Source organism: Odocoileus virginianus, chromosome 13, assembly GCF_023699985.2.
Source record: "Odocoileus virginianus isolate 20LAN1187 ecotype Illinois chromosome 13, Ovbor_1.2, whole genome shotgun sequence".
Lineage (NCBI taxonomy): Eukaryota > Metazoa > Chordata > Mammalia > Artiodactyla > Cervidae > Odocoileus > Odocoileus virginianus.
The window spans coordinates 38,289,139-38,315,399 of record NC_069686.1 but is presented as its reverse complement, the minus strand read 5'-3'; the positions used below and the strand labels follow the sequence as shown (position 1 = coordinate 38,315,399).

General features: G+C 36.7%; 1 protein-coding gene across 2 annotated transcripts in view; it reads left to right on the top strand.

The window, feature by feature from the left end:
• The window catches only part of EPC2 (enhancer of polycomb homolog 2), a 124,855-nt gene that overhangs the window by 73,143 nt on the left and 25,451 nt on the right, over nt 1–26,261 (top strand). For both annotated transcript variants that reach the window (XM_020905070.2, XM_020905069.2), the window contains exons 3-6: nt 8,568–8,713; nt 16,907–17,113; nt 23,970–24,118; nt 25,164–25,296. In XM_020905070.2, coding sequence (XP_020760729.1) covers nt 8,568–8,713; nt 16,907–17,113; nt 23,970–24,118; nt 25,164–25,296 — 635 coding nt within the window. The remainder of the gene's footprint in view (nt 1–8,567; nt 8,714–16,906; nt 17,114–23,969; nt 24,119–25,163; nt 25,297–26,261) is intronic.

Genomic DNA, 26,261 nt, shown 5'->3' with positions numbered 1-26,261 from the left:
AACATCTATTGATTCACTCTGTAAACTATTTCTCTGGTATGTGTAGGAAGTAGGTATTATTTCTACACGGTACTTGTTGTTTGGTTGCTCAGTCATGTTGGACTCTTTGCTACCCTATGGACTGCAGCACACCATACTTCTCTGTCCTTCACTATCTCCCAGAGTTTACTCAAACTCCTATCCATTGAGTCAGTGATGCCATCCAGCTGTTTCATCCTCTGTCCCCTGCTTCTCCTCCTGCCCTCAATGTTTCCCAGCATCAGGGTCTTTTCCAGTGAGTTGACTCTTCACATCAGGTGACCAAAGTATGGAGTTTCAACTGCAGCATCAGTCCTTCCGAAGAATATTCAGGACTTATTTCCTTTAGTATTGACCGATTTGATCTCCTTGCTGTCCAGGGGATGCTCAAGAGTCTTCTCCAGCACCACAATTCGAAAGCATCAGTTCTTCAGCTCTCAGCCTTCTTTGTGAACCAGCTCTAACACCCATACATTATTACTGGAAAAACCATAGCTTTGGCTATACGAACCTTTGTCAGCAACGTGATCTCTGCTTTCTCATATTTTGTCTAGGTTTGTCACAGCTTTTTTCCAAGAAGGAAGCTCTTTTAATTTCATGACTGCAGTCACCATCTGCAGTAATTTTGGAGCCCCCCCAAAATCAAGTCTTGTCACTTTTTCCATTTCTTCCCCTGTCTATTTGCCATAAAATAATGGTACTGGATGCCATGATCTTAGTTTTTTTTTTAATTTTGGGTTTTAAGCCAGCTTTATCGCTCTCCTCTTTGACTTTCAAGAGGCTCTTGAGTTTCTCTTTGTTTTCTGCCTTTCTAAGTCACTTCATGTTTTTGGCAGTGTGAGCAAGAAATAGTAGTAGGAAATTATGAAACCCTTCTGGTGCTTCTAGAAGTGGATGCTGGTGATGTTTGCATAGCATTGTGAGTATACTTAATATCACTAAGCTGTATGCTTAAAACCAGTTAAGAAAATAAATTTTCTCTTATGTGTATTTTACCACATTAAAAAATGAAATAAAACACTCTCTCTTGCCATGCCCATCCAAAAAAAGCCCTTTAAGTGAAAATTCTATAATTATTTATTTATATATATATATAAAATTGGGAATTATACAAAAAAGATCTTTATGACCCAGGTGACCACAATGGTGTGATCACACTCATCTAGAGCCAGACATCCTCCAATTCGAAGTCAAGTGGGCCTTAGGAAGCATCACTACAAACAAAGCTAGTGGAAGAGATGGAATTCCAGCTGATCTATTTCAAATCCTAAAAGATGATGCTGTTAAAGTGCAGCACTCAATATGCCAGAAAATTTGGAAAACTCAGCAGTTACCACAGGACTCAAAAAGGTCTTTTTTCATTCCAGTCCCAAAGAAGAACAATGCCAAAGAACGTTCAAACTACCACACAATTGCACTCATCTCACACAATAGCAAAGTAATTCTCAAAATTCTACAAGCTAGGCTTCAACATTACGTGAAACAAGAACTTCCAGGTGTTCAAGCTGGATTTAGAAAAGGCAGAAGAACAAGAGAAAAAATTGCCAACACCAATTAGATCATAGAAAAAGCAAGAGAATTCCAGAAAAACATCTGCTTTATTGACTATGCCATAGCCTTTGTGTGGATCACAACAAACTGGAAAATTCTTCAAGAGATGGGAACACCAGACCACCTTACCTGCCTCCGGAGAAATCTCTATGCAGGTCCAGAAGCAACAGTTAGAACCAGATATGGAACAATGGACTGGTTCCAAATTGGGAAAGGAGTTATGTCACGGCTGTATATTGTCACCTTGCTTATTTAACTTCTGTTCAGAATACATCATGTGAAATGCCAGGCTGGATGAAGCACAAGCTGGAATCAAGATTGTTGGGAGAAATATCAATAACCTCAGATATGCAGATGACACTGCCCTTATGACAGAAAGTGAAGAGGAACTGAAGAGCCTCTGGATGAAAATGAAAGAGGAAAGTGCAAAAGTTGGCTTAAAACTCAGCATTTAAAAACGAAGGTCATGCATCTGATCCCACCACTTTATGGCAAGTAGATGGGGAAACAATGGAAACAGTGACAGACTTTATTTTCTTGGGCTCCAAAATCACTGCAGATGGTGACTGCAGCCATGAAACTAAAAGACACTTGCTCCTTGGAAGAAAAGCTATGACTGACCTAGACAGCATATTAAAAAACAGAGACATCACTTTGCCAACAAAGGTCCATCTAGTCAAAGTTAGGGTTTTTCCAGTAGTCATGTATGGATGTGAGAGTTGGACTGTAAAGAAAGCTGAGCACCGAAGAACTGATGCTTTTGAACTGTGTTGTTGGAGAAGACTCTTGAGAGTCCCTTGCACTGCAGGGAGATCCAACCAGTCCATCCTAAACAAAATCACTCCTGATTTTCTTTGGAAGGACTGGTGCTGAAGCTGAAGCTCCAATACTTTGGCCAGCTGATGCAAAGAACTGATTCATTTGAAAAGGCCCTGATGCTGGGAAAGATTGGAAGGCGGTATGAGAAGGGGGTGACAGAGGATGAGATGGTTGGATGGCATCACCGACTTGATGGACATGATTTTGAGCAAGCTCCAGGAGTTGATGATGGACAGGAAAGCCTGCATGCTGCAGTCCATGGAGTTGCAAAGAGTCAGATATGACTGAGCAACTGAACTGAACTGATATAATTATGTAGATAATTGCCTATGAAATATGTTTTCTATGCATTTCTCTTGTTAATTGATGGATTTATAAACAATATCTCATTCATTACAAAGAGATCCATGGCATGGGGTTATACAAATGATAAATTTGTATCATTTAGGATACTATAGAAAAATAGCATCAGGACAGGTAATCTACATAAGATTATTTCTTTTGTCCTTAGTAATACAGATTTGCTGTACGGACTATTCTGCACAAGTGTTTATGATGCTAATTAGCTTAACAACAGTGAGTAAAGGGAGGGAATGAGTTCAGTACTACATGGAAGTTGTCTTGTTTCTTTTATGATTTTCCTTGCCAAAGGTAGCTGGAATAGTAACAGAAGGATTAAAATCTTCATTAGGGAAGAGCAAATGCTTTACCTTGACTGCTCAGCATTTAATGAGCCGTTCCAACTCTATGTTAAAAAATTAAAAATAAGTACCTGCACCTAGAATTCCTTTCCCAGAAAGATAATATCCCCAGCCTTGCACAGCTCTCACATAGCATTTCTTCCTGAAGCCCTAATGTACCAAGTTCCCTTACAGTCCGTGTTGTCTGAGTATCTACAAGGCAGCAGTTACATTCTGGGTTTTTTTTGTGCTTTTTTAGTGTTCCTTGAGGTAGTAGCCATCTATTCTGAGTTGCTTACATGATGATCTATTACATGGTTTGTTTGGGTTCTAATAAGTTATATGGACTTTACATAACCCTGTTATTGTTGATGTACAATTGTACATATAGAGGATTTTTTTTTTAGAAACTCATATAATGTTATAGCAGAAATGTGTATACTTTTCATAGTGTTAATGAAAATGAAACTATGGTGGTTATTGCTTAGTTGCTTAGTTGTGTCCAACTCTTTGTGACACCATGGACTGCAGCACTCCGGGTTTCTCTGTCCTCCACTATCTTTCAAATATCTTTCAGAGTTTGCTCAAATTCATGTCTGTCAAGTCGCTGATGCCATCCATCTCATCCTCTGCTGACCCTTCTCCTGACCTCAGTCTTTCTCAGCATCAGGGTCTTTTCCAATGTGTCGGCTCTTCACATCAAGTGGCCCAAGTATTGGTGCTTCAGCTTCACCATCAGTCCTTCCAATGAGTATTCAGTGTTGATTTCCTTTAGGATTGACTGGTAAAAAGGTCTTGCTGTCCAGAGGACTCTCGAGTCTTCTCCACCATAGTTTGAAAGCATCAAGTTTTTGGCACTCAGCTGTCTTTATGGTCCAACTCTCCATGATTACTGGAAAAACTAGTAACCAGCTTTGAGTATAGGCTTCCCTAGTAACTCAGATGGTAAAGCATCCACTTGGAATGCAGGAGACCAGGGTTCAATCCGTGGGTCGGAAGATCCCCTGGAGAAGGAAATGGCAACCCACTCCAGTATTCTCGCCTGAAAAATTCCATGGACAGAGGAGCCTGGTGGGCTACAGTCCATGGGGTTGCAAAGAGTCAGACACAACTGAGTGACTAACACACACAGCTTTGACTATACGGACCTTTGTCAGCAAAGTGCTATCTGCTGTTTCATACTCTTGTCTAGTTTTGTCATAGCTTTTCTTCCAAGGAGCAAGCATCTTTTAATTTTGTGGCTGGCAGTCACTCTCCACAGTGATTTAGGAGCCCAAGAAAATAAAATCTGCTCCTCTTTGTACATTTTCCGCATCTATTTGCCATGAAATGATGGGACCAGATTTCATGATCTTAGTTTTTTTGAGTGTTGAGTTTAAGCCAGCTTTTTCACCCTCATGAAGATGCTCTCTAGTTCCGCTTTGCTTTCTGCTTTTAGAGTGATATCATCTGCATATCTGAGGTTGTTGATATTTCTCCTGGCAATTTTGATTCCAGCTTGTGCTTCAGCCTGGGCATTTCACATGATGTACTCTGCATAGACATTAATTAAGCAGAGTGACAGTATCCAGCCTTGATATACTCCTTTTTCCATTTTGAACCAGTTAGTTGTTCCATGTCCAGTTCTCACTGTTGCTTCTTGATCTACATAAAGATTTCTCAGGAGGCAAGTAAGGTGGTCTGGTATTCCCATCTCTTTAGGAATTTTCCAGTTTGTTGTGATCCACACAGTCAAAGCCTTTAGCCTTGTCAATGAAGCAGAAGTAGGTGTTTTTCTGGAATTCCCTTGCTTTTTCGATGATCCAGCAGATGTTGGCAATTTGATCTCTGGTTCCTCTGCCTTTTCTAAATCCAGCTTGAACATCTGGAAGTTCACGGTTCTTGTACTGTTGAAGCCTGGCTTGGAGAATTTTGAGCATTACTTTGCTCAAAAGTACTTAGCGTATGAGATGAGTGCAATTGTGTGGTAGTTTGAACATTCTTTGGCATTGCCTTTTCTTTGGGATTGGAACGAAAACTGACCTTTTTGAGTCCTGTGACAACTGCTGAGTTTTCCAAATTACCTGGCATATTGAGTGCCATACTTTCACAGCATCATCTTTTAGGATTTGAAATAGATCAGCTGGAATTCCATCACTTCCACTAGCTTTGCTTGTAGTGATGCTTCCTAAGGCCCACTTGACCTCACACTCCAGGATGTCTGGCTGTAGGTGAGTTACCATACCATCGTGGTTGTCCTGATCATGAAGACCTTTTTTGTATAGTTCTTCTGTGTATTCTTGCCACCCCTTGTTAGTCTCTTCTGCTTTTGTTAGGTCCTTGCCCTTTCTTTCCTTTATTGTGTCTATCTTTGCATGAAATGTTCCCTTGGTATCTCTAATTTTCTTTGAGAGATGTCTAGTTGTTCCCATTCTGTGTTTTTCTCTATTTGCATTGTTCACTTAAGAAGACTTTCTTATCTCTACTTGCTGTTCTCTGGAATTTTGCATTCAGTTGGATATCTTTCCCTTTCTCCTTTGCCTTTCATGTCTCTTCTTCTCTCAGCTATTTGTAAGCCTCCTCTGACAACCATTTTACCATCTTGCATTTCTGTTTCCTTGGGATGGTTTTGGTCACTGCTTCCTATGCAGTGTTATAAACCTCCTTCCATAGTTCTTCATTCACTCTGTCTACCAGATCTAATCCTTTGAATCTGTTTGCCACCTCTACTGTGTAATCATAGAGGATTTGATTTAGGTCACATCTGAATGGTGGTCTGTTGGTTTTCTCTACTTTCTTGAATTTAAGTCTGAATTTTTTCATAAAGAGCTGATCATCTGAGCCACAGTCAGCTCCAAGTCTTGTTTTTGCTGACTGTATAGAGCTGCTCTGTCTTGGCTGCAGAGAATATAATGAATATGATTTCTGTTTAGGTGCTAAGTTGTTTCTGACTCTTTGTGACCCCCATGGACTATGGCCCACCGGGATCCTCTCTGTCCATGGGATTTTCCAGGCAAGAATACTGGAGGTGGGTTGCCATTTCCTCCTCCAGGGAATATTCCCTACCCAGGGATCGAACTCGGGTCTCCTGCATTGCAGGTGGGATTCTTTACCTGTCACACATTCTAAATTCTGCTCTTGTTTCTTTCTGGATGCACCCTGTGGCAGGATCATAGTTTGCCAACCAGGGATTGAACCTGTGCCACTTGTATTGGAAGCACAGAGTCAAAATTTACTGGACCACCAGGGAAGTCTTTAAATTCTGATCTTGTAGTGGGAAGTCAGTCACAGATGACTCAGATTTGGCTAACAGTTACTTTGATGATTCCTGGTTTAATTCTAAATACCTATTTTTCTAACCATCTCAAGTTAGGCAGAGAAATCAGGGGGAAAACACACTATTAAGGCAATTTTATTAATTCCATGTACATAATATAACTAGTCTTTCATATCTAAAGATAACAGTCCAACCAGTTGTCATAATTTCATCTTTACATACCTTAAGTTAATGGAGTAGATTTATAAAAGATAAAAAATATTTCACTGGCTTGGGAAAATGTGGTTCTGAGACTTCATTATAAGGAGGGATATAGGATGTGCTAGGGATTTTTCAAACCTACAAAGGCTGTTTCGAAATTTACACTGTTAATAAAGTTCTTGCCTAATCAACACTTTATCTTCATTAAGAGCCTCAATTAAAACAGATTTCTGTATTGACCATCTAGTGATGTCCATGTGTAGAGTCATCTCTTTTGTGGTTCGAAGAGGGTGTTTTGCTATGACCAGTGCATTCTTTTGGCAAAACTCTGTTAGCCTTTGCCATACTTCATTTTGTACGCCAAGGCCAAACTTGCCTGTTACTGCAGGTATCTCTTGACTTCCTACTTTTGCATTCCAATCCTCTGTGATGAAAGGATGTCTTTGGTGTTAGTTCTAGAAGTGTTCTACTTTAGTTTCTTCGGCATTAGTGGTTGGGAGCATAGATTTGGATTACTGTGATGTTGAATGGCTTGCTGGAATCAAATGAGATCATTCTGTCATTTTTGAGATTGCGCCCAAGTACTGCATTTCTGACTCTTTTGTTGACTATGAGGGCTACTCCCATTTCTTCTAAGGGATTCTTGCCCACAGTAGTAGCTATAATAGTCATCTGAATTAAACTCACCCATTCTGGGCCATTTTAGTTCACTGATTGCTAAAACATTGGTGTTACTCTTCCCTCTCCTGCTTGACCACATCCAATTTAACCTTGATTCATTGACCTAACATTCCAGGCGCCTATGCAGTATTGTTCCTTATAGCATCAGACTTGACTTTACCACTAGACACATCTACAACTGGGCGTTGTTTTCGCTTTGGCCCAGCTTCTTCATTCTTTATGGAGCTGTTTCTTCCCTCTTCCCCTGTAGCATATTGGACACCTACAGACCTGGGCTCTCATCTTCCAATGTCATGCCTTTTTTGCCTTATCATACTGTTCATGGGGTCCATTCAAAATTATGGTGGTCCATTCTAAATATTAGTGAGTACCTCATCCTGATTTTTGTCAGTTCATAAAAAGAAGCAGTTGACTTCAGGGACCCAGAAATGAATTTCTGGTCAAATTTAGAACTCAGCTTCTCAGAGCTAGACAATCCTTAAATATGATTTCATTTGAAATAGCAAATTTCTTGCACACATCACTAAGAATATTTCAAGCAATATCTCTTGATAACCTGCCTAATTGGTTGTTCTCTTTGTTAATGGGTGATAAAGCCTAACAGCCAAGAGAAGAAACTGTGCCCCCAAAAGTGAAATTTTGAAAATTTTAATTTCCTAGCAATTTTTCTTTACCTTTCATGCTCCTCTACCTTCTTTGTTTCCCCCTCATCCCACCCTCTGCCTCTGGTAACCACAAGTCTGATATCTCTCTGTGAGTTTGGGTTTTTTTTTAGGTTCCACATAAAAGTGAGATCATACATTATTTGTCTTTCTTTGACTTTATTTCATTTAGTATAGTGACTCAAATCCATCTATAATGTTGCACATGTTAAAATATTTTTTTTAAAGAAAATTAGTCTGTCAGGCAAGTGTCTCTTGTTTTTTTAAGTCTTATTTAAGTTTTTTTAAGTTTTATTTCCAATGGCTTGAAATGCAATTCTCATCATATATTTTGTACTTGAGTTTATTTCTGGATTGTTAATATTGTTCCATAACTTCTGATTATGCTGTCAAACTACCATGAGAATACGTGTTATCTTTTTTTATATATTTGTTAGTTTATGTTTTAATATATATTTGTGACCCTTTGTTTTTAAAATAAATAATTCTAGTTGCTATTTTTAGTGTTAAACTTTAAATCATATATGAATTAAAATATATTTTCAGCTAAATCTCTAAAACCAATTTTTTGATGTCTGCTCATGAACTCTGGTCAGTACTTTATATACTTTGGGAGTATTCTGTGGTCAGATATAAACACTATATAACTCCATGATTTCTCCTGAGTTTGAAGATTTTTTTTTTTTTTTTCTTTTCTAGCCTTTAATCTAGACAATGAACAACCAGATTATGATATGGACTCAGAAGATGAGACCTTATTAAATAGACTTAACAGAAAGATGGAAATTAAGCCTTTGCAATTTGAAATTATGATTGACAGACTTGAAAAAGCCAGTTCTAATCAGGTACTGTACCTTGTAAAAATGTCTCTTGTCTTAACATTTCATCTAATTAGCAGTTTTATTTTGCATTTTTATTTAGACCTAAGTATATTACATTTTACAATATTCCTTGACAGTTTAAGAAATACTTAAGCATACTGTCTTTGAATAGAGTATGAAAAGTACAATTCTGACTTTTTTCTTTTCTTTTTTTTTTTCCATTTATTTTTATTAGTTGGAGGCTAATTACTTTACATCATTGCAGCGGTTTTTGTCATACATTGAAATGAATTAGCCATGGATTTGACTTTTTTCTTGTTTGGATATAAAAATAATACTAGTTACATTGTTATAATATCTTCTTGATCCTTTTCATAGATCTGTCTTTTTGACACTTCAGTAACTAAAATTGCTTGGTTGAATTGCTTCGTTAGTCGTCTCACATCAATAAAGTTGCTCAGATTTGTATTAAGGTGCTTTTACCACTTAAGATTATTTTAGTTTTGCTTATTTATATACCATATAAAATTTTAAGTTAAGGAAAAATTATTTACAAAGAAGGAATTTTCTTTAGTGGGGCATTCTATACATGATACAGGGAATGTAAAAACAGAACAGAGAATTGCTAAAGTGGAAAACTCTAAGGTTTGTTTAAAGCATTTCTACATGTGCATAGAAAATAATAAGAATGTACAACAGTATGCCAGCAATGGTTATATTTAGGTGCTGGAATTATTGGTGATTTTTATGTTCTTTTTCTGTGTTTTCCAAATTTATTATAATGAGCATATGTTGATATTACAGTTGAATTTAAAAAATAAAAGTAATTATTGTTATGTCTGTGTGGTATATTAATATGCTAATTTTTATTAATGTAGTAAGAAGTTACTGATATAAATAAACTTTTTACACTAGACTGTTAAAACTTTTCACTTGTATAACTATACAAATTCATTATTTTCCCCCAATTTCCAAGTTAGTCCTTTAAATCCTGAGATATTACCAGCTCTTCAGAACATTTCCCACATTTATCTATTGGAAAATGATTTCGCTGCATGTTTAACCTGTCTATCAGTCTCCCCACACAACTCATTTTGATGGGAAGTAATATGAAGTATACTAACCAAAAAAATGCAGTAAGACTGAATTTTGTAAAATTCAATTTGATTGTATTAAAAAAAAACGAAAAGAAAAGATGGATTATTTTAACTGAATTATCCTATAGGTTTTGTATAGTAAAAGATCTCCTCTATGAAAAATAATTCTACTTGTATTTTTGAGAGGTTGTCTTTTCTTATTGGATATTTGTTTTAATCATCAAGGTGTGAAACTCATTATAACTAGTGCTCACAGTTTTCCTGGGATTTTGATCACTGGCATCAGATATAATTTCAGTTTTTCTTCTTTATGTGTAAATTTTCCTAGCAATCCTAGTCTTGATCAGACTTGTGTTGTTTCTGCTGTTTTCTATGATTGTTCAGAAATTCTCGTGGTGGCTAAAATTATGTCATCAGAAGCTTGCAGCTATTTTTTCTGTAGATTGCCTTCATTGAGTTAGTAATATTTTTAATGCTCAAGTGAACAAGACAAGTGGCAGAAGCTTTTTCTTTGTGAACTTAACCATCTAAGTGAGTACAGGATAAACAGAAAACATGTCAAAAATGCAGTTAACTATCCACTATGATCAGCATCACCGACTCACTGGACATGAGTTTGAACAAACTCCAGAAGATGGTAAAGGACAAAGAAGCCTGGTGTGCTGCAGTCCATGGGGTTGCAGAGAGTTGGACATGCCTGAACATCTGACAAACAACAATAATCAGCATCATCCTATTTGAGTTCTTTTTGCTCACATGCAAACTTCCAGGTCATAAAACAATCACATGCAAACTTCCAGGTCATAAAACAGTCGACTAGGTTCTCAGAGCATGATAGCATCTACTTTCTGCAGAGGAGATGAAGGTGAAGGTTTTGCCACAGGAATAAAAAGGTGGTCATATTAATAGAACCAGAGATTAAATAGAACCAGGCAAAAGCCAGACCTTATTCCAAGTGTCTGATCTGGGAATTCATGGGTTTCTTTATCTGCTCATTTTGCGAGCCAATACAATACCAGATTCCAGGGCAAGGAATCAAGTTTATTGTTAAACTGATATTTATTAGATTGGTAGAGAAAGACATAAAAGACGGATTGAGGCAAATGCTTCTGCTGCCACTATTCTGTGCATACTGTTGCAATGAAGTTATTATTGAAAACTCCCATTGCCAGAGTCCGTGATTATTTTCAGCCCCCATCCTTTTGTCTTATTTGAGCTCTCATTTCTTAAAACTGACATCACCTTTGGTCTTTCAAATATAGTTCATTCCCTTTTGGTTTCCTTAATGATTTTTTATGCCCATTTCTTCTAATTTTCTTTTACTGACTGCCTTTTCATTCAACTGCTGTAAATATTAAGGTTTCTTAAAATTCTGTTCTTGGTATTCATATCCTGATTATTTGGGGGTTAATCACCTCATTGAGGATTTTTGTGTGTGTTATAAAATACGTATGCCTTTAGCCTTGACCTCTCTCTTAAGCCCCAAGATGTTCTTTTTTCTCTTCTTGTGCTCCCTTTTGGATTCTCCGTCTAGACCCACAGACTCTCAAGTTTAATTTTTCTAAAACTTAATCTCTTAACTTCAGATGATCTTACACTGTATTCATTCTCTTCAGTGACTCCCAAAACTTAGGATCTTGTGGGCTTTCAAAATCCCTTATCTTTAGTCCCTAAATTTCTAACTCTTCCTTGTGCACCTGTATGTTCCTTGAATACTCAGTCTTCAATGATCTCTTCTCTCATTTCTTTAGTCTTTTTCTTTTTGCCCAAAAATGTGCCAAGGGTCCCTATTTCCAAAAGAGCCCTTTCACTTGAACCTGTCTTTCTCGATAAACTACCACCTTCTGTTTTTTGGCTTTTTTTTTTTAGTCACAGTTGCATTTTCAAATTATACTCATTCCACATGCTAACAAGGTAATGCTCATAATCCTTCAAACTAGGCTTCAACAGCATATTAAAAAGCAGTATGTGAACTGAGAATTTCTAGATGTACAAGCTGGATTTAGAAAAGGCAGAGGAACCAAAGGTAAGTCACCAACATCCATTGGATCATAGAAAAAGCAGGGGAATTCCAGAATAATATCTACCTCTGCTTCATTGACTAGGCTGAAGTCTTTGACTGTTTGGATCACAACAAAATGTGGACAATTCTTAAAGAGATGGAAATACCAGATCACCTTACCTACCTCCTAGAAATCTGTATGCAGGTCAAGAAGCAACAGTGAGAACTGGACATGGAACAACAGACTGGTTCAAAATTTGGAAGGGAGTGCATCAAGGCTATATATTGTCACTCTGCTTATTTAACTTCTATGCAGAGTACATCATGTGGAATGCCAGGCTGGATGAAGCACAATCTAGAGTCAAGATTGCTGGGAGAAATATCAACAACCTCAGCTATGCAGATGATACCACTCTAATGGCAGAAAGTGAAGAGAAACTAAAGAGCCTGTTGATGAGGGGGAAAGAAGAGAGTGGAAAAACCTGGCTTAAAACTCAGTATTCAAGAAGCTAAGATCATGGCATCCTGTCCCATCATTTCATGGCAAATAGATGGGAAAGCAATGAAACAGTGACAGACTTTATTTTCTTGGGTTTCAAAATCACTGCAGATGGTGACTGCAGCCATGAAATTAAAAGACCCTTGCTCCTTGGAAGAAAAGCTGTGACTAACCTAAACAGCATATTAAAAAGCAGAGACATCACTTTGCCGACAAGGTCCATATAATCAAAGCTATGATTTTTCCACTAGTCATGTACAGATGTGAGAGTTGGACCATAAAGAAAGCTGAGTGCTGAAGAACTGATGCTTTCAAACTGTGTTGTTGGAAAGGATTCTTGAGAGTCCCTTGGACAGCAAGGAGATTAAACCAGTCAGTCCTAAAGGAAATCCACCCTGAATATTCATTGGAAGGACTAATGCTGAAGCTGAAGCTCCAGTACTTTGGCCACCTGATGTGAAGAGCTGACTCACTAGAAAAGACCCTGATTGCTGGGAAAGATTTAAGGCAGGAGGAGAAGTGAATGACCAAGGATGAAATGGTTGGATGGCATCACCAACTCAATGGATATGAACTTGAGCAAACTCAGGGATGAGAGTAAAGGAGAGGGAAGCCTGGCATGCTGCAGTTCATGGGGTTACAAAGGAGTTGGACATGACTGAGTGACTGAATAACAAACATTTTCAAAAAATAAGGCATATTGTTTAGCTTTTACTCCATTTTATTTTACTGATATTGTACTGTTTAAGGCGATTGATGGCCTCCTAATTGTCATCCAGGAGCCTTTTTTTAAGTCTGCACTCTACTTAATGTCCCTGTAGTATTGGATGTTGCTGATCTCCACATTTCCTGACTCCTCTTCTTTCTTCATCTCCTCTTCCATTTGCTCCTCTGCCTCTTACTTGTCGCTATTTCTTTTGGTATCTGTCATCAGAATTTATTCTTGTACCTTAAGCTGTCAACACAGGCACTCCCAAATGAGTTTTTTGTGACTATGTCCTCTTGCTTATTGCAGTAATACTCAGTTCCAAAGTTCTTATATTGTTCTCTTATTAATTTGTGTCTCTTACCTTAATTCCTATATTGTTAGGTTCTTCAGGTACTGGATTTGTCTTAAAGTTTATTTTGTTGTTTTACCCACAACCTATAGCACAAATGATAGACTGAGAGTTGTTATTGGACTATTGGGTAGTTGTTACTGTAATGTTGGACATACTGCTTAACTGGCTATTTTATATGTAAAAGAATTAATTTTTACATGTGTTTTATTCATTTGTGTATTAAATAATTTATGCATTTATTGAAATTTCTAAACCATGAGTTTTGTATATGTGTGCATGCTCAGTCATGTCTGACTGTTTGCGACCCCATGGACTGTAGCCTGCCAGGCTTCTCTGTCCTGGAATTTTCCAGGCGAGAATACTGGATTGGGTTGCCATTTCCTCCTCCAGGGGATCTTCCCTAACCAGGGTTCAAACCCGTGTCTCCTGCATCTCCTTTATTGCAGGCAGACTCTTTACCATTGAGCTACCAGGAAAGCCTGAGTTTTGTATATAAGCAAAGTAAATGATCTTTGTTCTCATGGAGCTGGTTGCAGTCTGTTGTTTTTCAGTCACTCAGTTGTGTTCGACTGCAACCTCATGGACTGCAGCATGCCAGGCTTCCCTGTCCTTCACTCTCTCCCTGAGTTTGCTCACTTATGTCCATTGAGTTGACGATGCCATCCAACCATCTCATCCTCTGTCGCCCCCTTCTCCTCCTGCCCTCAATCTTTCCCAGCATCAGGGTCTTTTCCAATGAGTCGGCTCTTCGCATCAGGTGGCCAAAATATTGGAGCTTCAGCTTCAGCATCAGCATCAGTCCTTCCAATGAGTATTCAGTCTAGAAGAAGAATAATTTTTATCTCCCATCCCTTACCCTCAAAATAAGTCATTCAAGTAAGTCAGAGTTGTCTTGGAAATTATAAATTTATCACAGATCCCTTTGCCAATTAAATAGTAGTTTCCACTGCTTTCTAGTGGATGAAGTGCTAAATGGCAGGACTTTTTTCTTAGGATATAAAAGTAGTGGGATTCTGTTTTTGTGGATTTTTAATCATGTGGTTTAATTTGTGGCTATTTTATCTGTAAGTAGATCTTGCCAGTCAAATTTAATGTTGTCACCATGATAGTAGAGAGGCACTCATACTAGTTGCCCTAGAATAACTAAAGCTAATTTTTACAGAATGAGTAAAACCAAAATTATCCAATAAAATAAAAGTTGGTCATATAACAATATAAAAACAGAAGTTGACTGAGAAAATACAGTTAACCAAGAAAAGTAATGTCAGGATATTTAAACTGTGTATTGGGTTTTAATTACCTCAGCTGTAAAGAGGGTACTTAACTACCAGGCAGGACATTTCTAGCAGGATCAAGAAGCACCAAGAGAAGAAAATCTGAGGCATTGTTTTAATCTGCTGACATCTTCTGCAGAAAGATAGGAAGCAGTGTTATTTTGATAACACTGTATAGGAAATGATTCTGTGGGTTGATGGAAAGAGATTATCTTCCTCCCCACTCCAGGATTAGATTGAGTTCTTGATTTAATCAGTGAAGGTTATAAAATCTTTTCAGAAGCAGAGTGACCAAACAGTTGAAGCACATGCGACATATCACAGCACTGTTTCCCTTGGTAGCCAGAGCTACCAGTTATGCTATGAAGCTCTTAGCATGTGGTGGAAGTTTGTTAGATCCAGAAAGCTCTGTTTTTTTGTTTTGTTTTGTTTTGTTTTCTTCATTTATTTTTATTAGTTGGAGGCTAATTACTTTACAATATTGTAGTGATTTTTGTCATTCATTGATATGAATCAGCCATTTATCTACATGTATTCCCCATCCCGATCCCCCCCTCCCACCTCCCTCTCCACCCGATTCCTCTGGGTCTTCCCAGTGCACCAGGCCCAAGCACTTGTCTCATGCATCCAGCCAGGGCTGGTGATCTGTTTCACCCTAGATAATATACATGTTTCGATGCTGTTCTCTCTAAACATCCCACCCTCGCCTTCTCCCACAGAGTCCAAAAGTCTGTCCTGTATAAAGACCAATACAGTATACTAACGCATATATATGGAATTTAGAAAGATGGTAACAATAACCCTATATGAAAGCTCTGTTCTTATTCTGCCACCATCCTTATAGACTTTGAAAGTATACATCACCGTTCCAGAGAACTTCAGTTAACAATGGGAGAGCATCCACTTCAGGCTGATATTTGGAACATATTGGTTCTTTTGGTTTGGTCTTATGTTTCAGGCTCTGGCTGTCCTCTTTAGAGACCATGTTACTCAGTCTCTCAGATGCACTTAAGCTGACTCCACTGAGACTTTGAATAAACCACCAAACAATGGCCATTTATAATTGTATTGCACTAAAAGTAACTATCACATGGACTGGGATACTTGTATTGATATTGTCAGTGTCGTCTCTTCCTGTAGTCACAAAATGATCATTGTCCAAATGATTTATTCCATTAAGTCATACCAATATGAGAAATCAAATCATGTAAAAAATATGTTTTGTAAGTCATACTTTCTTAAAATAAATTCATACAACCACCAAATTGATTAGTATGCTAATCTTAAAATTGCAGTGATATTTCCCCACCATTTCCAAGTTTTAGGAGATATTTCAGTTTGTTTTGAAAATAAATCTTCATCTCTAAAGTAATAAAAGTAAAAAGATTGGGATATCACCACTTCAATAAGTATTCACAGCTTTAAAACTCTATAATCTTTTTCTAAGCTTCACTACAAATGGATCTTTGTAACCCCTAATCCATCTTATCAGCCTCTCTGATCTTCGCAAAGAGCAGGGAAACAGATGTGACCAAGCAAATTTTTACAAATTTTACTTTTGAGATAATGTCAACATATGTTGTCTGCATTGATAAAGGAGAGAGAGATCCTGAGATGCCACTGTCCAGACATGACATTGTCATCAGCAAGATGAGTGTCGAGAATAAGGATTCTCTAGTATTTAATCAGCTTTGTTAGAGAAGTTGTTTTGTATGTGACTGGTAAAAAAAATTTAAGACTGTATAGTGTGGAAAATTCTGGAAACATGCTAAGTTTGTCCTTTTCAATTTCAGAGGAGTCATGTATGTATTCAGTTCGCAGTATATTAGAAAGTATTCATCATTTATTTTGGAGGGAGGTAAAAAGAAACCACCTGTAAATTCTATTTTCTGTTGAAAAACAGAAACACTTAATGATGCTAGTAGATGAAGACTAGTAGATCCTGCAGTGTGTGGAATCGCAGAGTATCAGAATTTTTATGGACTCTGGGTGTCTCTAGTTCACGACTTACCTAAGTCATAAATCTGTTGTAGACTTCTCATTAATTCAGGCTTCTTAAATATTTTAAGTGGTGGAACTCACTACCTCTTAGGGCAAATATCTATTTTTGGTAAATCTTACCAATAAATTCTTTGTTAGATTGAATTGAATTGTGTTTTTTGCCATCATAATACCTGATCATAACTGTTAGACTGATCACATTTTTTTCCCTGTAGACAAAGTTTAATCTTTAAATGTTTTCCCTAAGGATTGTAGTTGATGACAGTTTTTATGTTTTATTTAGCTTGTAACACTTCAAGAAGCAAAACTGCTGCTAAATGAAGATGATTACCTTATTAAAGCTGTATATGACTACTGGGTGAGAAAACGTAAAAACTGCAGGGGACCATCCCTCATTCCTCAGATAAAACAAGAGAAAAGAGATGGCTCTACCAACAGTGACCCTTATGTTGCCTTTCGGAGGAGAACAGAAAAAATGCAAACTCGAAAGGTAATATGCAAATTAGGTTTAACTGAATGTACCTAGATAGTATTTAAGACCAATTTTTTTTTTCTGCCAATAGCTTGAGTAATTTTGAGTAATTTGGACATAAAGTGAAGCCAATGACATTGTTGAACTTTATTTTAGAAAGCCTGCTCTTCAGTAGCCTCTATCTCCCAGTTGTTTGCAGTGTTTGTTTAATGTTTATTTAATACCTATGAGCTTTATAAATCTATTGATTATATCATTTTAGGCTTGCAATTGAAGTGATATGAGGAAATTCGTGTTATGAGGAAACAGGAGTTTTGAGTTCTTCAGTAAGCTATACATTCTATACATATCCTCTATTTGGAAGCTTAAGAGTTCCTTTGAAACCATATCATAAATGTAAAAAAGGACTTTACTCCCTCTAACTACTGTAGGGTCAGGGGAAGTTGGTAAAGGTTTATTTTCAAGCCTGTTCTGCTGACAGTCACAATTAAGATACTAAGACAACGAAATCTTTTTCTCGTTTTCTAAACTGTCAGTTGTGTCAGATTTCAAATTGACAAACTTGTCCTCACCTGGCTTTCAGAAGCAAGATGAGCCAGAATTCTAAGAGAAACTGGGTCTCATGCTGTGAAATGATACAGTAAAGAAGAAAACATTATTTTAGGGGGGGTAGTCACTGTCTTCCACTTCTCACAATTAATAATAAACACCAGACACAGTAACACATTCTTTAACGTTGTAGAATATTAGGAACATATAAATGTAAAAAACGGAAGGAATTGTAATTGGAGGTCAACGTTTTCTCTGGATTCCTGTTTCTCCTAGCATGGAGTGCTTGTCCTTGTCAGCTGTTAATATAACAGCTGTGAAGCATAACAGCTGCCAGGGATGGTACATTTTAGGGGAAACTCTTCTGGTTAACAACTAGTTTTTATAACTATTTCTTGGATTTCCCAAATGTGGATGACATTCCCTAACCCAGACTGAGTTTTCAATTTGGTGTTTTGGTTCTTGGCTATAGAGATATTAGATATTTCATGAAGATTAATGCCTTGTTTAGACAAGACTATAATGAGATAAGTTTGTAAATACAGTAAAGTTTTATAAATTTGAATATGAGGAAGGAGAGGTTTATCTGAATTATTGAAATATCTGAATTTCCAATTTTTAAGAGAAATATAATTGGTTCAGATGTATTGGAAAACAGAGCAATATATTTTGAAGGAAAAGTACTGTTGGGTTTCTTTTAATGGATAGGCATGAAGTACTTAAAATAGCAGTATTATTGACATAAAAAACAATATTCCTAATATTTAAATGTGTTTTACTCTTAAATAAGTTAAATCACTATTTTCTAACCAGCATGTTTTGAGAATTGCTAGAAACAAGTTCCTGTGTTTAGGCATTTCTCCATTGTAATAACTAGGCCAGTGTTTTCCTGACACTGTGATTCCTACCCTTCCTCTTACCTGTTATTTTCATATTCATCTCTAGCATGGTACATTTTCTTTTTCAATGGTCTTTTTATTTCTCCGTCTTCAGTTGTGGGACCAAAGACTATTCCCCTTCGTATATACTATTGTTTCTTGGAAATGTCTGAGTTTTAAAATGAGAAAATTGGGAAAGCAATCGAGAATGAGCACCTTAAGTGTTTCAGAGGTGGTCAGGCATTGGGATATGCAAAAAGTGAATACTAGTTAACAGAGATTCTCTGATTCCTTTCCTATTCCCACAAACTTAAAAACATTCCAGAGGGTATAGCTATATAAATAGCTGATGCAAAGGCTAGAGTAAAGGACTTCTGAAATATTTGCTTAGAAGTCTAGAACTTACTTTTAATCATTAAAGTAATGTTTAGTTTGTGAGTGCTAAAGTGCTTGAGGGCATTCTTAAGTGAGATGGTGTTAAGGTGCCAGCATGTCCGAATGCACTGACTGGGGAGGCTTGAGTCAGCATATACACTGATGTGTTTAACCCGCAGGTGGAACTGTTAACATTTGTGCCTTCCTTCTCTCCTCCTGTGTGGCCCAGGTGAAGCAAGATAGGCAGGAGAGCAGACTTCCAGGGTGGTGGTTCTAAGTCTGGCTGCACATAACAATCACTCGTGAATTAGCCTTGATTTACAGAGATCTATGGTTAACTATAAATTATAGCAGTTTGAGAACCGCTTCCCTAGAGATTTGGCAGCTGATCAAAACTGTAATATGTAACTGGAATAGGAAGACGGGGATTTGCTCTAAGCAGTGGTTGTGGAGAAGGGTAAAGGGAATGAGTAAATTTGAATACAGGGAGTAGACAATCTTAAAAGCACAGAAAAGATGTCGCTATGAACTTACAGATTTTAATATTGCTGCAGCTAGAAATAGATATAAATCTGGGCTTGTTTATGTACATAAATGTATTATAGGCTTATTTCCTAGCTATGTTCACTTAGAGCATATAGAAGCAATTAGTGTTAGTCGCTCAGTCGTGCCCAGCTCTTTGCAACCCCATGGACTGTAGCCCACGAGAGTCCTCTGTCCATGGGATTTTCCAGGCAAGGATACTGGAGTGGTTTGCCATTTCCTTCTTCATCAACCTAGTACCTTATATAAAGCTAAAATCATGACTGCCTGAGTTGGTCAGGTCATAAACCACAGCTCCTCCTCCCCTCCTGCTGCCCCACCACCATTTAGGCTTCTTTTGAAGTCAATATAAGAAGTGTTCTTCAAGCCAAGAGACAGAAATGTAGATGTTCTAAAACAGTGAGGAAACCTCTAGATCTGGTTTTGACAGAGATGAATAGTGAATGAGGCCCAAATTATGCAAGACTCCAAAAATTCACAAAGAAGTTATCTGAAAGGAAAGAAGCTGCGTAGCTGGTATTTTGTTGTTGTTTAGTCGCTAAGTTGTGTCTGACTCTTTGTGACCCATGGACTGGAGCCCACCAGACTCCTCCATTTTGGGGATTTCCCATGTAGAAGCAACTAGAGTAGCATGTAAAAATACTGTTTTCCATTAAAGGAAACCAGGGCTCATTAAAAAAAAGGTTAATTTCAGGTCTGATACTAGGAAAGCATAAAGGTAAACTTGGAACATTCTGCTTTGCCAGAATATAAAAATGTGATGAAAGCATGTTGGAGCAGTGTCAGAAGGCCTCAGGAGCCATCTTTAATTAGGGGGACTCTGCTGATCACATTGGGGGAGTTTGTGTGTCACACACAATAAGGAGAGTAATGGATTATAACTCATAAGGTAACCCTTGCATCCATACTGATATAAATGTATGGATAGATGATAGATAGAATGCTTTTCCTTGTCATAGATTTCCAACTTAAAAATGTCAATGGAATGATGGTGTTCAAAAATCATCATCTGGCAACTACCATTGTTTCTGGCAAAAGTTAGAATTAACGGATGATAAACTGATGGGGGAAATTTGATTATATAAAGTCCCACAGTGTACTTTTTAATGAAAAAAAAAGAAAAGAAAAACAGTCATTTGACTAGAGAAACCTGGCAAGCACCATCTTAATCGAATGATCAAAGTTAACATCAGCAATAATCCGACAAATAGGTATCATTTAGCTCCTGGTATGATGAGCAACTGGAGAAAGAAATGGCAACCCGCTCCAGTATTCTTGCCTGGAGAATCCCATTGACGGAGGAGCCTGGTCGGCTACAGTCCATGAAGTCACAAAGAATCGGACACAACTGAGTGACTCCACTTTCTTTCTTTCTTTCTTTATGATGAGCAAGGGACACAGTTTCACTTCTGTAATGGTCATACCAAAAGTTCACAACCTCAATTTAATTGTGGAAAAAGATCAAAGAAACCCAAATTAATGAACATTCTACAAAAATAAATGGCTTCTACTCTTCAAAACTATCAAGGTCATGATCATGATAGAAAAACAGAGGAAGTATTCCAACTTATAGGAGATTAAAGAGACATGGACCATAAAGAAGGCTGAGTGCCAAAGAATTGATGCTTTTTAACTGTAGTGTTGGAGAAGACTCTTGAGAGACCCTTGGGCAGCAAGGAGGTCAAACCAGTCAATCCTAAAGGAATTCAACCTTGAATATTCATTGGAAGGACTGATGATGAAACTGAAGCTCCAGTATTTTGGCTCTTTGATTCGAAGAGCCAACTCATTAGAAAAGACCCTAATGCTGGGAGAGATTGAAGGCAGGATGAGAAGGAGGTGGTAGAGATGAGATGGTTAGATGGCATCACTGACTCAGTGGACATGAGTTTGAGCAAACTGTACGAGATAGGGAAGGACAGGGGAGCCTGGTGTGCTGCAGTCCATGGAGTCACAGAGTCGGACATGACTGAGCAACTGAACAACCCCAAAGAGACATGACAGCTAAATTCAGTTTTAATCCAGAATCAGGTCCTAGACTGGGAAAGAATTTATTATTTATAATAAATTTTAATAATAAAAATTATTATTGTCCCACTAATGTCCTTTATAGCAACATTATATAAATATAGGAAATCTGTATATACTAACTTGTATTTCTTGCTGTGAAGGACATTAGTGGGTCGATTGGTGAAATATGAGGAGAGTCTATAAATTAGATAATAGTTTTTATATCAGTATTAATTTCCTGATTTTGACAATGTTACTGAGATTGTATAAGAGACTATCATTATTCTTAGAAAATACACATTAAAGTGTTTAGGGGATGAAGACATTATATCAACTTGAAAAATACTTTAAAATACTGTTGCTAATAAGTTATATATGTATGTATGTGTGTCATAGTCCATTTGTGCTGTTGCAACAAAAATACGTAGACTGGGTGGGTTAAACAATGAATATTTATTTTTCAGTTCTGGACGTTGGGAAGTCCAAGATTCAGGTATTATCAGACTTGGTGTCTATTGAGGGCCCACTTCTTGTTTCATAGATGGTCCTCTTGCTGTGTCCTCACATGGCAGAAGGGGCAAGAGAGTTCTCTGAGGCCTCCATTTTATAAGGGCACTGATCCATTCATGAGTACTCCCAAAGCCCTCACCTCCAAATAAAAATCACATTGGATAGTTAGGATTTCAACATAAGAATTTTCAGGTGATGCAAATGTTCAGTCCGTAACAATGTGTATATACATCATAGAGATATATAAAGCAAATGTAACATATTAACCTTTGGGGAATCTGGATGAAGATAATATGGGGATTTTTTATACTATTTTTGTAGCTTTTTTGTAAATCTGAAATTATTTCACAATAAAAGGTAAAAGTAGAAGAAAGGGCAGGAGTGGGGTTAAGAAAAATTAGGGAAGCTACTTATTTGGGCCTAAAGAGAGCAGGAAATGAATGAGTAAGAAGGGGCAGAAGTGCATAGTCCAAGAGAAACATTTAATGAAGAGGAGGACAGCTTTAAAATGTTCTGATGCACTTTTTGTTCAGCTGGTGTTATTTATCTTTTGAACTTGTATTTCTTTCATTCTTATTAGACTTTAAGCCTTTTGAGAATAGGGGACATGTGTAATACCTTTTACAGTGAGCAATACTGAAGTATTAAAGTACTTTGTACTTTAATATTTGCTCTTGGTTATGTTCATTTTTTTTTTTTAATCATAAGGTGCAACTGCTGCCTGGTTACAAAATATTTTGCTTAAAACTGTGCTTTAGATTTTTGTCTTTTGTCACATATATTACTGAAGGGGGAGAGTGATATATTTCCCTTGGATAAGATTAAAGGGTGATTTATTATTCATAACATAGTATTTTTTAATATTCAGTATGCACTACCTTAATGAGATTTAGTTTAAGTAATGTTTTATAGGTAATGATTAATTTTCAAATACAAGAAACTATGCAAAAGAAAAAAGTAAAACTTTGTATCTTCCTCAAGTTTTACTTTCTCTTTTATAATCCTCCTATACGAAACCTGGCTTTCTTTGAGTTCAGATTTCTAATGTCACATTGCTTTATTAAGTAATGTATGGAAAGCTTGCTTAAATGCAGTCTGTCTGAACATATAGAATGAGGAGTGGTAGTGATCTGTTTTTAAACAGATAGTTCCACACCTAATAGAAAGTAAGAATTCTGTGGCTATTTGATTGAGCAAAATATTTGTATTAACAGTAATTTTTATATGCAGGTGATGCTGCTAATTATAACTGAGCCTTCTCTAGTTATTAGTTAGAACTTTTACCTGTGAGTTAGTTCAAGTTACTTTTGACACTTCAAAGTAAGAATTTATAATGAAATCCAGACCTTTTACTAGTAGATCTCTTTTCTGCTCTGCAGTGAGGTTTTACTACATTCAGCATGATAATTCCATTCCTTGAGATCCTTTATATTCTGTAATCTGTTTTATATCTGAGTTTTTAAAGGGAAGCTTTGCTTGTCATTGTGAATCTTTACATTATAGTGAATTGAACTGTCCAGCCCACGATTAGAAGGCTGAATGGATGAATAGCAACTCAGTTTGGCTATTTTTAGATAACCTTGATTTGAAAGAACTGTTTCTGTCTGTCATTGAAAAAGACCTTGTAACAATAAGAAAAAATTACATTTTTTGATATAGTAGTTTTTGTTTCAGGCAGACTTTAAAAATTTTATGTTCAAATTATCCCATCTGTGTCAGTCCGTCTTTTCAGCAGCTGGGAACATTTTTTTCTGAATATTTATTGAGATATTTGTGTTGTGTTTTTTGTTTTTTTGTTTTTTTTGAGTTAAATAGTTTCTCTTAATGTAATTGCTGTTTACTTTTTTTTTGTAATTTTTTTTTTTTTTGTAATTGCTGTTTAGATGTGTGTGTTGTTGTTTAACATTTTTGCTTTTATAGAGTGAATTTGGGTCTGATAAGATTCTGATGAATGAAGCTGGAAATGTGGACAGTTGAATTTAATTCTTTAAACTTATTATTTTGAATAGAATCGAAAGAATGATGAAGCCTCTTATGAAAAGATGTTGAAACTGAGACGAGAATTTAGTAGAGCCATAACAATTTTGGAAATGATTAAGAGAAGAGAGAAAACAAAGCGAGAATTATTGCACTTAACCTTAGAAGTTGTGGAAAAAAGGTAACATTGCTACTCTTACATACCAGTAATGCTTCAGTCAAAGGAAAGGCAAAATATAACCAAATTTCAACTTTATAACTATTGAAATTGATTATCTAACAATATCTCCATTTTTTTGAAAATTGTGATTGCTAGTTTTTGCTTTTTGTTTTTAAACCATTAAGTTGCCAGTTTGGGTTGCAAATTTGGGAGATATTTTTGTGTATAGTATAGATCAGATCCCTGTTACACTTAATTTCTTGTTGTTGCAGAATCATTTAATTGTATTTAGAAAAGAACTTGGAGATCATATTGTCCCATTCTCTGTATTAAAGTTTCTATTAAAATTTGAGAGAAATAATTGTTTAATTGATTTTATTTTTTGATTAGTTAGGAAACACTTGTTTCAGTGCATTTTGAAAATGTATTCGCCAATGTAATAATCCTTTTCCTACATAATTAAATAGACTCTGCTAAACCTAACAAAATTTTGTTTGTTTTTCTGAGGTAAGCATTCTAAAACATCATTTCCCAGTGTTTGAAAATATGATATATATGAAGATTCCATCTTCTGTGTATCTTAGAGATTAGGAGAGGGAGTTGTTTTGTTTTTCAGTTCAGTTCAGTCGCTCAGTCGTGTCCGACTCTTTGCGACCCCATGAACCACAGCACACCAGGCCTCCCTGTCCATCACCAACTCCCGGAGTTCACCCAAACCCATGTCCATTGAGTCAGTGATGCCATCAAACCATCTCATCCTCTGTCATCCCCTTCTCCTGCCCTCAATCTTTCCCAGCATCAGGGTCTTTTCAAATGAGTCAGCTCTTTGCATCAGGTGGCCAAGGTGTTGGAGTTTCAGCTTCAGCCTCAGTCCTTGTTTTGTTTTTACTAAATCCCAAATATGAGCTTCCTTTGTTCCCATACGTTTTCTCTCTTAAGAATAATCCAATTAATTGTTGACTCTGTTTGATTTGTTGTGTTCCAAGTAAATGATGTATCATTGGTTTTTTATTTCTATTTTATTTTTGAACTGTAACATTTTCTTATATGTTATTTCCTTTTCAAGATATCATTTAGGAGACTATGGTGGTGAAATCCTTAATGAAGTGAAGATCAGTAGATCAGAAAAAGAATTATATGCCACTCCAGCAACTCTTCATAATGGAAATCATCACAAAGTCCAAGAATGTAAAACTAAGGTGAGTATCTTCTGGGGAGAAGCATGTATGGTAATATTGACTGGACAGTTGGTTTCTGAAATTGTCTTACAATAGTTTGGTTACAAAGGAAGATTACTAACATGTTTGAGTTCCTACTTTTTGTACTTTGCTAGGATTTTTTACATGCATGTTGATTCGTTAATCCTTGCCACATCCGTTTGAGGTAGATTTTTACCTCTGTGTGACTTTTAGATCATATAGTTATTAAGTGGCAGATTTAAGATTTTGAGTCTAGGTCTAACACCAAAAACCATGTGTTTTTTCAGCTATGCTATCTTGCATCCCTACAGAATAATGGTAATTACAGCTTAGTTATTATCACTGCCTTAGCAAATCCTGCATATCTGTGATGGCAGTCAACAAAATTAAGCCTTTCTTCATTGAGACTATTCAAAGTTACTGTCCTCACTATTGCCATAACCAGCATTTATCAGTTGTTGTTTATCTTGACTTTCTCAAGTCCTATAACTTCTAGAACTCAATTTTTTCCTAATAAAGAGACTAGTGATTAGTTTCTTAGACTGAAGAGTTACATTTATTCATTATTCACTTGGTGTATAAAAGCATTCAGTCAAGAAATGTGAAAGTTAAAACCTTTGAAGAGCTTAAATTTTTAAAAAGAAACAGGTTATTGGCTGAGTTTTTAGACAGTAGAGCTCTACTGTGTAGCAGGATTTTAAAAAATGGTTTAGGGTGTTTGTGGAAAATTCATCTTTTAAAAATGTGCACAATTCTCATTTTTCATGGGTTCTTTCTTAAAGGTCAAGGAAGAATGTGGAGTAGGGAGACACCTTCATTATTCAGCTGTGTCAATTCAAACACCAAAGTTCTTTCTTATTAATCACAGGCATCTAGCCCAACTACCCTTTAAATCACACTTACTTTGGCATAAACAAGACAATAAATGTCATTTTGTGCATTATTTTTAAAAATCCAGTTCTAAA